Below are 15900 nucleotides of genomic sequence, written 5' to 3'. Positions count from 1 at the left end.
AATCAGATTAAAAATTAATTCGATGTTGTTTTTGGTTTTGTTTTATAAACCTAAAAAATTGAAATTGAAACGAACAAATAAACGTCCAGGCCAACTCAAACACAAATCATACAATAATCAAAGCGTATACACTATTCAGCAACTATACCGTATCAAAATTATGACTAGGTATACTTGTAATGACACAATTAAGGCCATCACAGGATAAGGTCATCAAACAATAAAAAAAAAAAACTAAAATTTTTCAAAATTTCCATAAACCTTTGCGATCTACGGAATCATTGATTTATCCCAGTACAGTAACATAATATATACGTATGTTAGTATGTCTATTATTTAGTGAACATGTAGAATGACGAAAGAAGATCCTATCTCAATCAACAATGATGGAAAACAAGTTCAAAATAAAGTATATCCTAAATACAACGAACTATGCATCAAGGTAAAACTTACAAATAACACCTACATAATTTACCGAATGGCTAATAATTTTAGTGTTAAATTCAAGATATGAAATAAATGTAATTAAAAAATAAATTTTAGTGAAAATATATACACTGTTTTAACTTAAGTAACACTGTAGTATTATAAATTAAATATAATAACACAGGTACTTTGGTATAATAGTAATAGATTTAATTTCATTTTAGAAGACTGTATATCTATAAAAGCTTTTTAAAAAAATATTTTAATCATTTGCAATATTTAAGATTATTATTTAGAAATTTTATGTACAACATAAATGTATTTCTCATCATTATTATGTAGCTACTTATTTTATTACCAATTGTAATCTCTTACAGATGTAATTTAAACCAAGCATAAGGACTCAGCGCATTTAATCATTATAAATAAATAACAATATATATATATATATTGCTTAACAATTAAAATATTATTTATATGAAAAACATTTACCTATTTGACGTTTTAGACCTTCGACAAATATGTAGAGCAATAGATCCGCTTTTAAATGACTTGAACAGTGTTATTGCTTCTGAATGAGTCAAGTCGTGACAAACATTTCCATTAACTGCAAGAATTTCATCTCCTGTAATAATAAATAAGTAATCAGTAACTATATGTTTTTAATAAAAGTAGATTAAGACAAGAAAACAAGAAAACAGTAAATAATTATACGAGTTACGAATTTAGAAATGTATATTATATAATTATTGGTTGAATTATATACTACACTAATGTGCGCCACTTATTTCCAATCAATTTTCAAAATACCAGATAAATCGTAGCTATATTCTCTCTGGTTGATAATTCTTACAAACCAGTTTAGGGATGTGGTAATTGAGATGATGATTTTTAGGGATATTGAGTAAAAAATATACATATATAAAAGCAAAATGTTGTTTGATTGAACAAGTGTATAATTCTTACTCAATCGTAATATTATTTGAATAAAAACATCTAATAACTCGTAAAACACGAGTATACGAGTATACGACATAACAGACATGACTTTCTACAATTATGTGGATTGAGTAAATTGTGTGACACTGTTATAATAATGATGTGACAATTATTATTTATTAATATTTAATAGTTATATAAGACAATAAAATTATATATTTCAATAAATATTATGACCGATTTACTGGATAATATCTATTTTTTTTTTTATATTGTTGAAGAGATAACTTCTCATAATTTAAAAATGAATACAATCGATTATATAATAGAAATAAAAACCTCAGAAATGATTATAGAAAAAAAATATTAGTTTAATATTTTCATATGTATTTGAGAAGCTATAATATTATTTATTATTTATAGTTATAAAGTGTAAACAATTATACTTATTTTATTAGTACCTTTAAATATTACACGTTTCTTTCCCTTAATAAGTAGTAAGCTAAAGGGGAATATATAAATATAATACATAAAGTTCATATTCTGTAATTTTTTTTTGCTATCAGTCTAATATTCTGTCTAATAATAACTATATATGCGATAAATTTATAAAATACCATACAATTTTCAAACATTTTTTTTTAAATTTGGGTTTAAAATTTTTCTGGTAGGTATTTTCAATTATCACTTGCTTAAAAATTTTGTTTTTAAAGATTTTTTTAATGCAGACTGTAAGCTTTAATGGTCATACACTATGCATAATGATACAATATATTAAATTCAAAAAATATTAAGATAAAAATTTTTGTTTAAATTAGTATAGTATAGATTTATTAGGTAGATTAAGTTAGGTATATCTTAAAAAAATTTTTTATTATTATTATTTTTGGTGATGTTTTAAGTTATTATTTACTTTGCATATTCTAAGTGTTTTTATTGAAAATATATTGCGAAATCCCAACTAATATATTTACCAGGCTTTAATCTACCGTCTTCCGCAGCCTGACCGTTGTCCAAAATACTTTTGATGAATATTCCCATGGCTCCTTTAGGAGAATCTTTGCCGCCGACAATCGTGAATCCCAAACCTTTTTTGCCCGGACCTTTTTCGAGCACGAACGTATGGAAAGTACACACTGTCGACTTTGGTCGCCGCGGTAACGTGCAAAATGTCGTGCAATCCGTGCCGGTGTACGCCTCGCCGCCGCCACCGCGGCCGCTATCACCATGGTGGTCACCGTAACCGTCACCACTGAAGCCATCACTGCTACCGCCCTTAATGTACACAGTGGACACGTTGGCGTTGCTCTTGACGACTGACCGCGGGTGCGGCGGTGGCGTTATGTACACCAAAGTTTGTCCATTCTTATTGTACTTTTGGACAGGGGGGGCTTGGACGATGCTTCCACCGTGGTCGTAGTCCACGGACGTCTCAGGCATCCTCGCCCGCGGTCGGTTGACCGTGTCTACGGATTGGTATTCCGGGTCACGTCTGGTAACTAGGAGGTGTACCGAGCTGCACCCGTCGTTGAGCAAACGGTTAGCATCGGCTGCATCCAGTCCGGCTAGACGGCGACCGTTGACGTTCACTATCTGGTCGCCCACTTCCAGATCGCTGGTCCTGCGCAAAGCAAAATCACGAATTATAAAAATAATCATTTACATTGCAAATAATTGTATTTATAACAGAGATTAGTGGCAGTACTTGAAGTATTATAATTTATATTATTCGAGAAACAAAGATATTTTATAAAACTATTAACACGTACGCTATGAAATATAATATTATTATAAGCTTAATATGTCTACTGAAGTTAAGTAAACTATAAAAATAATAGAAGAGAAAATTTAGAAATAACAAACAATTATCCTCCAATTATCTTACTTAAGTCCTATAAATCTGCTTGAACTTTAATTATCTAAGCCAAAACATAATTAATAAAAAATATACATTTACGTCACCAAGAGCTTAAGTCAAAGAGACTTATGGCAGATGCGCGTGACCGTAAACAAGGGGGTTAAGGAGAACAAGCACGCCAGAATTGTCGATCATGAAAGATAGAAAGAAACATCGCATTCAATTTATATATTTATCATATTATATGCAGTTGCAATCTATTCGTAAATATGCAAAATTAATAAATGTAATATAAATTAACTGCGGAATCTTCTAAATGTATTGAGTTAAACTGAGGTTGAGTTATACCGGCACGGAATCATGTTAAGGACTTATTTGATTTTCACCATGGTTCGACATTGCAATATCGAAAAATTTTAATGACCTCCGAGAATTAATGTATGTTTTATGATCTGTTATATTATATTATATTATATGATATGTTATATTAATATTATGTCATAAGATGACGAATACAAGTCGTCAAAAACTGGTCATACCTAGGGCGATAATATTACGAAAAGGTATATTTAGTCAATAAACGATGTGCGTGTGTGGTATGTGCAACTTATGAAAACAATATTTTATTTAAGTCACCTGGCCCAATTATTACATATTATATGCTAGTAAATTATTTAGGTATGTTTTCCACTCTGGCTTTGTGATTTGACCAGTAACCATTTTTGTACCTTATTTTTTTATATAAATATTGTGTAATAATTCATTTTTAACAACTTTCCTATAGGCTATAATAATTATCCTCGACCGAAATATATATTCTACAAATAAATGCTCAAACGTAAAGTGCTCTTAAATATGAGAATTATATAATGGGAAATATATTATATTATACATTTAAACATTGTATAATAATTTTAATGGTTAATCGGTAATATAGATCCTATGTAAAATCTAATGTTAAATTTTTAATTAATTTACAAGTTGTGTCAAAAATGAGAATCGATTAAAACACAATAGTACTGTATTTTAATTTTAATCATCAGTAAGTTATTTTAAAAAATTAATTAAATACATTTGAAAAATGTATTAAAACACATAAATATAATATAAATTAAATTATAAACCGAAAATTTATATAACTTTAATCAACATAGAAAAATACAATTGTATTGCCAACTTGGTTGGCGTTGATAAATGCAATTTGATAAAACATTTTAATAAAACCAGAATTAACTAAAAGTTGTCCTAAATAAGTGATGTGAATGTAGTACGCGATAATAATTGCCATTAAATACAAAAATTAAATAAATACTTGGTATCTAAAATTATTTTAAAGCAAACTAGAACATATCTGTGAGAATAAAAATTTTATAAAGCTTATGGGAATTTTCTTTCTTTTCGCAAATTAAATGTATTTATTCCTTTTCATTTTTAATTTACATAGATTAACTTGTTTTGAATAGCAATTTGTAAATTGTATTTTATGTTCTAGAACAGTTTATAATGCAAAATTATTAAAAAATGTATATAAGTTTGTAGTATCGGTACTTAAACTAAATTTATACATATATATTATTTAATTAATTAAATACTTATATTATATTTAAGACTTATTATAGTAGAATATAGAACGGTATAATTAGTAATCCATTCAGGCCATATCTTAATCAAATTAAATACAATTGAAGTTGTAAAAAAATATATAAAATGTTTAACAAATAAAATAAAAGTAATTTTATCAAAATACATTTTCAACAATAAAAATAATCTTTAACGATGATTTATATAATCACGTTTATGATGACTTAATCGATTATTTCAAGTACTATTATAAACTCAAGTATATAGGTCGTCATTAGTATTATTCAGATATATAAGATTTGTAAAATAAGAAACAAATATTATATTTTGTAGTTAACTATAATTAAGTTAGAATTTAATTGATTCAATTATTTTCAAAAGCATACGTTGAATTGATATTTTTATTTTTTAAATAAACTATGCAGGACAGATTTAAAAGTACAATATTTTGCCATCTCTATCAACTAGTAGAAATATTGACAGAAAAAAAAATATTTAAATATTAACTTTTTATTAAAAAATTTAAATTTAAAAATGTAGGTAGGTACCTACAACGCTATTATATTGATTTTACACAAAGAGAAAGTTGATAGGTCCACATATAAAATAATAAACTGTTAATTTTAATTCAACTACTTATATAGGTAACGAGTGATAGTATTAACTATTATACGTTTACTCATAAAAAAACATATAATTGACATATTCATGGAATACTGACCTACTATAAATATATTATGTATATTATAATGTTGTTTGGCTTAAAATATTTTTCAATCTAATTTTTTTTTTTTTTTTTTCAAGTCATTGAATGAAAAACAATTATTAAACTCAATCGTTAATAAATGCCTAACTATTTTATTCTATTAAAACAACAAAAACCATTACAAAAATATATATATTTATTTATCCTAATATACATTTAAATTTACACATAATTTTAATCATATATGCTATGTGATAGCTTCCGGTATTGATATTTTTTATCACAATTAGTTTTTCATCTTGGCCAAGGGTATATGAATAATAAACCACAATAATATTATGATATTGGATATTGGGCAGGTTATAACTCACGAAATAATAACAATATATTATAGACTATATATATTTACCGATCAGCTACTCCTCCCGATACAATGTTGACGACCACATAGCCAAAACTGTTCTCCGACCGTATTTCTTTAATTCGAACACCTAGAACCTGATCTGGATAATCTCTATTCAATTGGACAACTCTGTATTCCTTATTTTTATTGGCCCTTGGTTGTAATGTGTTTGATGGTTGATTGTTGTTATCAGGTGGTAAACTAAGCGCATAATGTCGTTTTATGCCATACTGAGAAGCGCTCCTAAAACAGTAATCTTGTGTACCATTTTCTGCGATTCCATTGACTGTATCGATTGGAGGATCATTTAGTAGTATGCCACTATCATCATCTTCCGGTGTACAGTTCGTTTTTTCTGTCGCTGTTTCGGCTATTCTCTTTCGAAATTCGTCCAAGCCGGGTAACGCACCATAAGAAAAACTTCTTAATTTGACCTATATGAAATAAGTAAAATTATGTACAAAAATTATTTAAATCAATTGACGTTAAGTACAATTTAAAATTATACGAGGATTTTTCTTATAAATTACACCAAAAATATGAAATATATAGACAAAAATACATTAATATGCCAATTGTAATTTGAGCATTTGTACACTTAAGTTGTATTCCTTGATAAACTCATAAAATGTTATATCACACTAAATATATACACGAACTTTACTATATATTATAACTTAATTTTATAATTTATTTTAATTGTGATCTAAAGCTACAGACTGCTTTTTTATTATCACATACTATAGAACAATCTTAAAAAAATTATCAGTAATATTGTTACTAACCTTATTTATTTTGTTTTCGCCTAAATTTGGTTCTTCAGTTTCAGTTGATTTATCGGTTTTGATAGAAGAGTTCTTATAAAATTTGGCTAAAAATCTATGAGTAGATGATTTTAAATATCTATCTGAAATAGCCTTCAATCTACCAGATATTGTTGAAATGTCTTCATCGCCACCATCTTCGACATCCGCGCCATCAACACCATCACAACGAACGCCATTTGTACAGTTTTTGTTCTCATAATAGTTTTTAATTGTTGTATTTGGTTTGAAATGTGTAAGACCTGTATGTTTAACTTGGTCCAACAAGGGATTTCGTTTTTCTTTGGTTTGCTTATTACTCGCACTTTGCTTCACAATTGTTCGATTTTGGACATTGTAACAATTTATGTCTCGATTATACTCGGACCTCTCTAATCGCAGTGGAGAGGCGTCTACAATAAAAATTAAAAAACACATATAAAAACAAATAAGTATAAATCATCATTATTAAAACTTCATCAAAATAATGTATTAAATCAATTCATTATATAATGCAATTAAGATTACTCAAAAGTTAACACCTTTGTACATTTTTTAATTATTTCTGTGTCAAATGTTCTGATAATATAATTTATACTACAATGAACTTTTTTAACAGAGCAGAAATGTATAAGGAATTAAAAGTGATAAACTTTATAGAGATGTTAATTTATTATTTATGACAGTACTTATACTTAGTAACTAGTACCTACTACAAATATGTCTATCATATCACTATTTAAAATGTTTAAAATAAATAATCGATTTTCTTGTTTTCTCGCATTAATAATTTGTAAATTTGTAAATTTCATGATATCCAATATGAAAAAATTATAAAAAATAATGTGATTCAAAATTTTTTTATTCTTTTAATTTTAAAATAAAACGGTTTCCCAACTCTGTATCATCAATTTTTCTATGTCACTATTAGTATTGATATATGATAAATAAATAAATAAATAAATAAATAAATAATAAATATTAAAACTATGTATTATTTTATAAGTCTTAAACTCTTTAATTGAATATGTAGGTATAAAAAAAATATTTTTATTCGAAACTAATCAAATACTAATTTATAAATAATGTATATATACGTATATGTAAACAAATATAAAAATACACTGCAAATAGATGCATCAATGTTGTACATAATATGAATATATATATATGATTCTTAAAATATAGTTGTTTTTAAAAAAAAATTAACCTGACCTAGGATAAATGTATGCAGAATTATTCTTCCATCTCTGGTCATTTGAGGTCAAAATAGTGAAAAAAAACTGGTGTTGATCGAAACCAGCATTCCGATCAGATGCCGAATACTACATTCCCCTAATGGGCGTGACGTCATGTAATGCGGTATGCATAATAATAACTAATAATTGTGACATTTTATTATTTTAATAATATTAAATGTTTCCAATCGAAATGAATTATTTGAAAATGAATCAAAGTTATACTAAATTATACATTTCTATCAACATTTTAAGATCCAAAAATAATACGAGTAGGTCCTAAAAAACGAACAGAAATTTTTTAAATGTTCAGTCAAGAATAATTTGAATTTTAAGAGTAAGAAAATAAATAAAATTCACAAAAATGTTGAGTTAACAAAAAACGTAAGTATTTAAAACTCACGAATGGAAGAATCCAAAAGAATATATATTTTATTCTTACCAAGTGTCATTGATATTAGTTGACAAGTCTACATTGCAGTATCATGTATTAACGGTTCTCAAACTTTTTTTTTTCACGGAGCCCTCAAAACTTGAAATACCAATTTTACAACTCATAAAAAATTATGGCTCAATAAATTTCTAATAAAAATAGCATATAAATGTAACTTGTAACAATTTAACGAATAATATCTGTACTGAATTCAGATGTCCCCGCTGAGCACAGTTTGAGAACCGCTGTATTAACGTAACCAAATGTCAAACACTAATAAACTTTAAAAAAAAAAATGTTTCCGGCATATTAAAAAAACCTATTTATGTCATACATTTTGTATCTAGTAAAGATTTTTTAAAGACTAGTGACTTAGTTTACTAACTAATTAGCTAACTATAGGTACATAGTCGCTCATATTTCATTACATGCAGAAGATTATCACACATCGACAGTACTTTTTAAAATGGAAAATTTTTCAATTAATATTCTGTATAAAAAGAACCATCTAATTTTTTTCCTAACTTGTTATTAAATGGTATTCGTTCCTAATTCCTTAAAAAAAAAAATGATATCTACCTAATACCTATAACACAAATATAAAATATATTTTGATTTTGTTTATCGTAGATATACATATAGGTAATCAATTTATTTTATTAGGTTACTTAAAGGTAATAATCTCATAAATCATTAAAATATATAGGTAAAGGTTATAATTAGAAAAACACAAATCATTATAAAACCAATAATTGATTTATTTAAAATATTTGTTTATTATCAAACTTTTAATAATCAATTATAATTACCTATTATTGAAGCCAAAAATTGTACATGAATAATACGAGTATAAAACAATATTATACTTCAAGAACAAATTTAAATTATAAATTGTATTTTTAAATAAAAAAAAAAACAAAAAATTTGAAATTTGTTGATAAAAAATAATAAATAATATTAAAATAATTAATACTATTGTATTACATTTGGTATTGCTATCTCTACAATAATTAAGTGAATCGCGTACCTACACTTAATCATATCGCCAACGTGCGACGGGTCGGGACGTCCGGTTACTCGCGATCTTAGATAACAATATAAAATATTATACAACTATAAATATAACTTTTTTATTATAGGTGAATCATTTTTGCTGTTACAGCCAATGATGATAATAAAAAAAACATTTATTAATATATTATATTTATTGATTTACGTACTTAAGTTGTAATATTTTTTTATTTTACATTCTTTAAAGAAATACATTTATCACATAAATATATGTATATAGATATATATATACATCTTGTATATTACAATTACATAATAAATGACCTTTGAGGTGTAAATGGATAAAATGCCATAGCTGCAAAAGTCTAGTATTAAAAGGTAATATTTTAATCCCACAAACTATCGAAAATACCTACTAGAATACCATATATCTCAAGTCAGTATCTATATCTATGTATACGATTTAGGATTATTCAACTTTCGATCATATGTTCCTTAAAGGCTTACCATTGAGTATTGAGTATTGGCTCATAGTTTATTAAACAATAGCTTATTACTTATTAGTATATTTCTATGGATATCAACCTTTATGGGTATGTAGGTATATCATTTATAAAATATAATATTAAATCATAAGCACTGCTGTTGAAATCTCTATGTACTGACGTAGGCGCTTCTCCGCTCGTGTATATGGATGTCGAAATGTATGACCTGATTCTCACGAATGTTCGTGGTTATATTATATATATATAAATCTAATATACCTACTCATAATAAATGATAAAACAATTTGTAGCTACTATAACCTTAAAAATTAGTTTATTGTTCAAAACACGTTAAATTCAACATGTTGTTTATGATTGTAACTATGAGTAAGAGAATATAGATATTAATGTTTATAAAACTATAAATTATCGTGTACCTACTACTGAATCGTTTGCTCGTATGAATGCATGATTCATACCAAGATTTGAAGAACAACTACAATTTAAACGCCAAGAAAAATCTTTTAAGATGAATGAAAATGTTACCTAATAATTCACAATGAACGTGTTGCATTTGGTACAAAGTATCGACTATCGACTAACAGATAATTAAATTCAAAATTTTCAGTTAGAATCATCTTGGGGCAGGATAGTATGATATGATATTAATTTTACGAGTAAACATAACTATAGGTAGGTATTTATAAAATGCATAAATCTGTTTGAAACGATAAAATGCTAAAATCACACGAGTATTCAAAAATATTATTTGACTAATAAAATAATGACATAAAAACCACCTATAATAATAATATATTTAATATAATTTTAAATGTATGATTTATTTTTTTATATATCTATGACTCACGAGTTATTAAAATTATTTGTGTAATGAAATATTTTAAAAACCACAGTAAAATAATATTAACGACCATGGATATATTATGTTATAGTAGTTTATGTAACATACCTACATAATACTTCTATATAGGTAATGAAATTATTCGGTTACGTTATAACAAACATTATATATAGGTAATTAGGTAGATACACAATATATCCAATATATCACGACAGTCGACAGCTATATATAACTACCAAACATATTAATCAAAACAATATAATAATATAGTACATACAATATGTACTGTATTATATTAATAAATGTATAAATAAATAAAAAATAAATGTATATATACCTAATCTAGACCTTCTAGGACCTGGTGGTAAATGGTAATATCTCTCGGCCGAGTAATCAGGATCTCCCGAATCGTAATTTCTTATCGGCGAGAGACTAAGCAACCGTGGTGCGGCATCTTCAGTGTTTTTCTGAAACCACTTCATGCTCCTTGATCTTACCATTAACTAAAACAAAAAAATTTTATTTTTACTTACAATAAATCTATTAAAATGGATAAAACAGTCAGCAATCTAAATTCTAAATCAAGTTCAAAGTATAAATTTATAAATGTATATTATTTTTATTCAACGACCCATCAATTAGAATCAAACTATCAAAGTTTAATAATGCATGTCAAACCACACGATATAACTGAACTATTATTATTGTCGATTTGCTTTTATTCACGCGTATTAATATTTACGTGTTTTTCTACGTAATCGTGAACCCACGTTAACACTCAATAAAAGCCTAAAATGTTCATGAAAATGGTGCGTTGTTTGAACAAATGTTACTCGTTTGTTCTTTATGTACAATAGCATTGTGTGTATAGTTGGTGAACAATATAAACATGTCGTTTTAATTCCTTTACAATGCATCTGAATTAATATACATTTTATCCTTCAAGTCGGACTTTAGAATTTGTAACTATGAGAGAATATTTTAACATATTATACCTGTAATAGTCAATATAATTTTTAAAAAAAATGAATAATTAATTCACGACACTCCAACTTTTCATTAAGACTGTAAATAGTTGTATAAATTACAAATCCACAAAACTAAATCGTTATGTATACGTATAGTAAGTAATATTTACCATCAAATTATAAGTTTTATAATCGCAAGTTCATTAATATGAATATTAAAGATAATTAATAATATGGTATAATATACGTATTTTTTTTTAACACTAAATAGACAAATCATATAAATATTGAAAAATAAAGCATTATTATAAAACGTAAGAATATCTCGACGGAGCAGCACATAAAATATTAGTCTGTTTAATATTGCTAAGACAATGAAGATTGTATACAAAGTCACTAACTCCACTATTCCAGAAAATAAGACTAGTCATTAATATAAAGTAAATATATCATTTTAGATCATTAGAATATTTATAAAATATTTTTAAATATATTTAAATTTAACTAAATGTATTATGTATTGAGACTTATAAGTAATAGACGATAACTGATAACTGATATCAGTGATAACCATTTTTTAATTTATCTCAAAAATGGTAAATATATCTACAAAAAAACAAATTACTATTAAACAAAAATTTGCTCTCTTTGATTTATTAAACAAATGGATTTTAAAATTAATACAAAATTTTATTATTTCTTGTGTTAAGTATAAACCTACTCTGTCCCAAAATTAGTGATTATCAACTTAAAGTAAGTTATAACATAAGCCTTCTTCATTTTGATTTCAAAATAAAATATTTAGACACCAATTCCATCCATTATCTAGTTAAATATAATATTATGTCATACATTACTACGCAAAACCAAATAAAAAGCAAGTACTTATAATGAAAAATGAGCATGTTCTAATGTTAATGTAATATATTTGGAAGAGTGTAGGTAGTTGTTTTTAAGAAATTGACAGCACAGTATAATAATGTTAACAATTTTAACCTTTGACCTAACGAAACGCTTGATTACGAGAAATCGCTTTTCACGTTTCCGTAATTTACTTCACGGCCGATTTAGATTTTGGTCAAACGATCGTCACTATACCAAGGATCGCTTTCATTTAGTCTAAGAAATAAGAACAGTAGAAATTATAATAAAGAGAAAATTTTACAAAAAAATCAATTCGTTTAATTCTCTAATAAACCATTATAATATATATACACCTTTTAATTAAAAACCTTTTTTCTTTTACATAATCGCGACCGTTAGTTTTTTTTATTTTGTTATTGTATTCTACGTCTGTATTCTAGATAACTGAACAGTGAACAATAATTTTATACTTGAAAGCAACCACTAACGGTTACATACAGAAAACACTATAGGGTGAGTAGGACAGGTGTATCTATGGTTAACAACTGGCTTGTTTGTGGTAGTGTGATATCGACCAGAACATGAATGTCTGGTTACACAATAATATAATTTACAATAATTTAACGGACATGCATAAAAAACATATAAATGGGTGAAATGTGTTTGAAAATATGAAACAGATGTAATATATTTCGTACTTATATATAAATTTTTATTTTTTTAAATATTACGTTGAATACATTCAGGTTGCTTGAATTCAACTTATTAAAAAATATATACAAAAGTAATTATAATTACCCTTGACTAAAAGTGATTTTTTTTCATTATCAAGCATAATACTTCAACTTTTAAGTACCTACTGAACTTACTTTTCTAGAAAAAAATTAAATAAACTTCTAGAAGTATGAAATATTAGGCAATATAATAAGTTAATTGTATTAACATGTACACTTGCAGCATAATACGTTTATTTCAGTAATATTCACAAATCTAATAATAATCCTAAAGCAGTCAGCAGGTAAGTATAAGTCTCTTCTACTTCTATCTAAACTTAACTTAAAATATTTACTTACAAACGTAATATAATGTTCTATACGGTAACTATTAGCAATCTATGATATTTGGCTTAAATTGTACATATATTTGCTATTTGTGTCATCTTTTCAACAATATTTTATGAAGTATTTACAAATTACACAGATAAAATGTGATCTGAGTGGTATATACTATATAGTTGTTCATGACCAATACATGTGATATACCCACTCTTTGTAAGTCCACTCAAAGATTTAAAATACTTAATTAAATTTCAAATGATATAAATAATACATTTTATAAAACTTTAATAATTTTTTTTAAATTATAAGTGTTTACTGTTTAAAAATTCATCCACAATAGTAAGTACATTAGTACCTAATACATTCTTTAATCTTTTTAGAATTAAGTTACAATTTTATACTAAAATATTATAATCCATCATATAATATTATGGCGAAAATATATAAATAATATACTATTATAAAAGCAATTCAAAAAGCAGCAACAATCCAATCGTTACAAAATATATAATATTTTGTTAGCCAATAAAATGTAAAAATTTACAATTATTGTATGTTTCTGAGATAATTTAAATAAAAATTATTAAATTGATAAAAATCAACTAATACATTATAGGTAGTTAAGTAAATTTTTTTAAATTAAAATTGACAGCAATAGGTGCCAACTACCAATCTAAGAAATTTAAATCAACGATGAAAATACTGAAAATGAAACAACTCGTTTTGGTATTATACATACCTACCCTGAATAAAAATAAGATATACAGCTGCAGCGTCCTCAGAGTAGGTAAGTGTATCATTCCAATATAATTATTTATAACTTATTTTTCGCGTGTGATACAATTTAGTTTTTTTGTTCAACACGTATTTGTTAATAATAATCTGCTACTACTTTATTAGCACAATTATCTACTATTAAGATAATACTTTGGAAGTTCAAGTATTGATTACTTTTTATACATGCTGAACTAATTTTATAGAGGATTAGTTTTGAATTCTAAATTGATTGTTAAAATTGAATTCATATTATTTCTTACACACGTACATCAATGTAACAATATTATGACGTGAGACTAGGCAATCGATTTCCGTCCTTTCATCTCATGCAAAAAACCCGTTATGGTGTACCTACACCATTATATACCACACATGGGTGCTATTTGTCTAAATATGAAATCGATGCTCGTTATTTTATACGATATATTTTGTATTTACTCTTGTTTGCTTAATTACAAAGCAATAACGTATACTTTATTTGTAAGTCTTGAGAATATTAAAGCTAAACAAAATAATGGTGTAATCAAATTTGAAAATATAATTTTGTATAGTTAAATTTATTTTTTCAATTCGTATTCCAAAAAATAATACATATTATAATATATTATTTTATGTACCAGTTTTTCTAAAAAAATAAACTATTAGTTAAGATAATAAGTTTTTAATTGTTTCAACTACTAACAATAATAGTTCAACATATTTCAGAATTTATAACTCATGATGTAATAATTAGAAAAATAGAAAAATATAGGTAATACTTAAGCTTGATGTATGTACACCAAACTCGAGAAAAGTGTATTGTAGGTTATATATGCTTTGTTTTCTACTTTAGTTACTTAGCAACATACTAAGTAGTAACACGCTGTTTATGATCGTTTCATAGAAGAAGTCAAGCTTTTAGATGTTCTAAATAAAAACAAATGTATTTCGAGTTTCGACAAAAAAAAAAAACATCTAGATACCCTTGGACTTTTATAGCTCATTTTATACACCTCCCTACATTTTATTATTATAAAGTTAGATGTAAGATAGCCTATAAGTTGTATAAATATAAACTTTAGCATTTGTTTACATAATGTCTCAAATAAACATTATTAATATAATGGAAAAATGAGGAAAACATATTAATAATGATAGCCAGTCAGAGAAGAAATGATGACATTAAAAATATACAATCGATTTTACACAAGTTTAGCACGTTTTTATCTGAAGGCCAAAGGTTTTATATTTATAAATTTTATTGTGAAATTTATTACGATAAAAATGAACAATGTATTCTCGCTGATTGAAAATGTTTTTTATTGTGATACAATTATACAAATAAGCAATATTTCCCTATTGGATTATATAAATTGTAATTTATAACAAATCTGGATTTTCAGGAGCATTTAATTCATTTGATTATTTCCAAACAAAAGCTATATTCATTTTTTCTAGTTTCATAAATAGTAAAATGTAAGTTTTAATAGTTAATTAATATACATTCAC

General features: G+C 25.7%; 1 protein-coding gene across 3 annotated transcripts in view; it reads right to left on the bottom strand.

Annotated features, from left to right (window-relative positions):
• The window catches only part of LOC114129659 (PDZ domain-containing protein 2-like), a 34433-nt gene that overhangs the window by 949 nt on the left and 17584 nt on the right, over window positions 1-15900 (bottom strand). For all 3 annotated transcript variants that reach the window (XM_027994454.2, XM_027994455.2, XM_050198799.1), the window contains 5 exons: window positions 11083-11248; window positions 6699-7129; window positions 5920-6347; window positions 2340-2986; window positions 919-1051 (listed from right to left, as the gene is read on the bottom strand). In XM_027994454.2, the coding sequence (XP_027850255.1) occupies window positions 919-1051; window positions 2340-2986; window positions 5920-6347; window positions 6699-7129; window positions 11083-11248 (1805 nt within the window). The remainder of the gene's footprint in view (window positions 1-918; window positions 1052-2339; window positions 2987-5919; window positions 6348-6698; window positions 7130-11082; window positions 11249-15900) is intronic.

Source organism: Aphis gossypii, chromosome 1 (genome assembly GCF_020184175.1).
Source record: "Aphis gossypii isolate Hap1 chromosome 1, ASM2018417v2, whole genome shotgun sequence".
NCBI lineage: Eukaryota > Metazoa > Arthropoda > Insecta > Hemiptera > Aphididae > Aphis > Aphis gossypii.
This window is presented reverse-complemented; position numbering and strand designations above follow the sequence as displayed.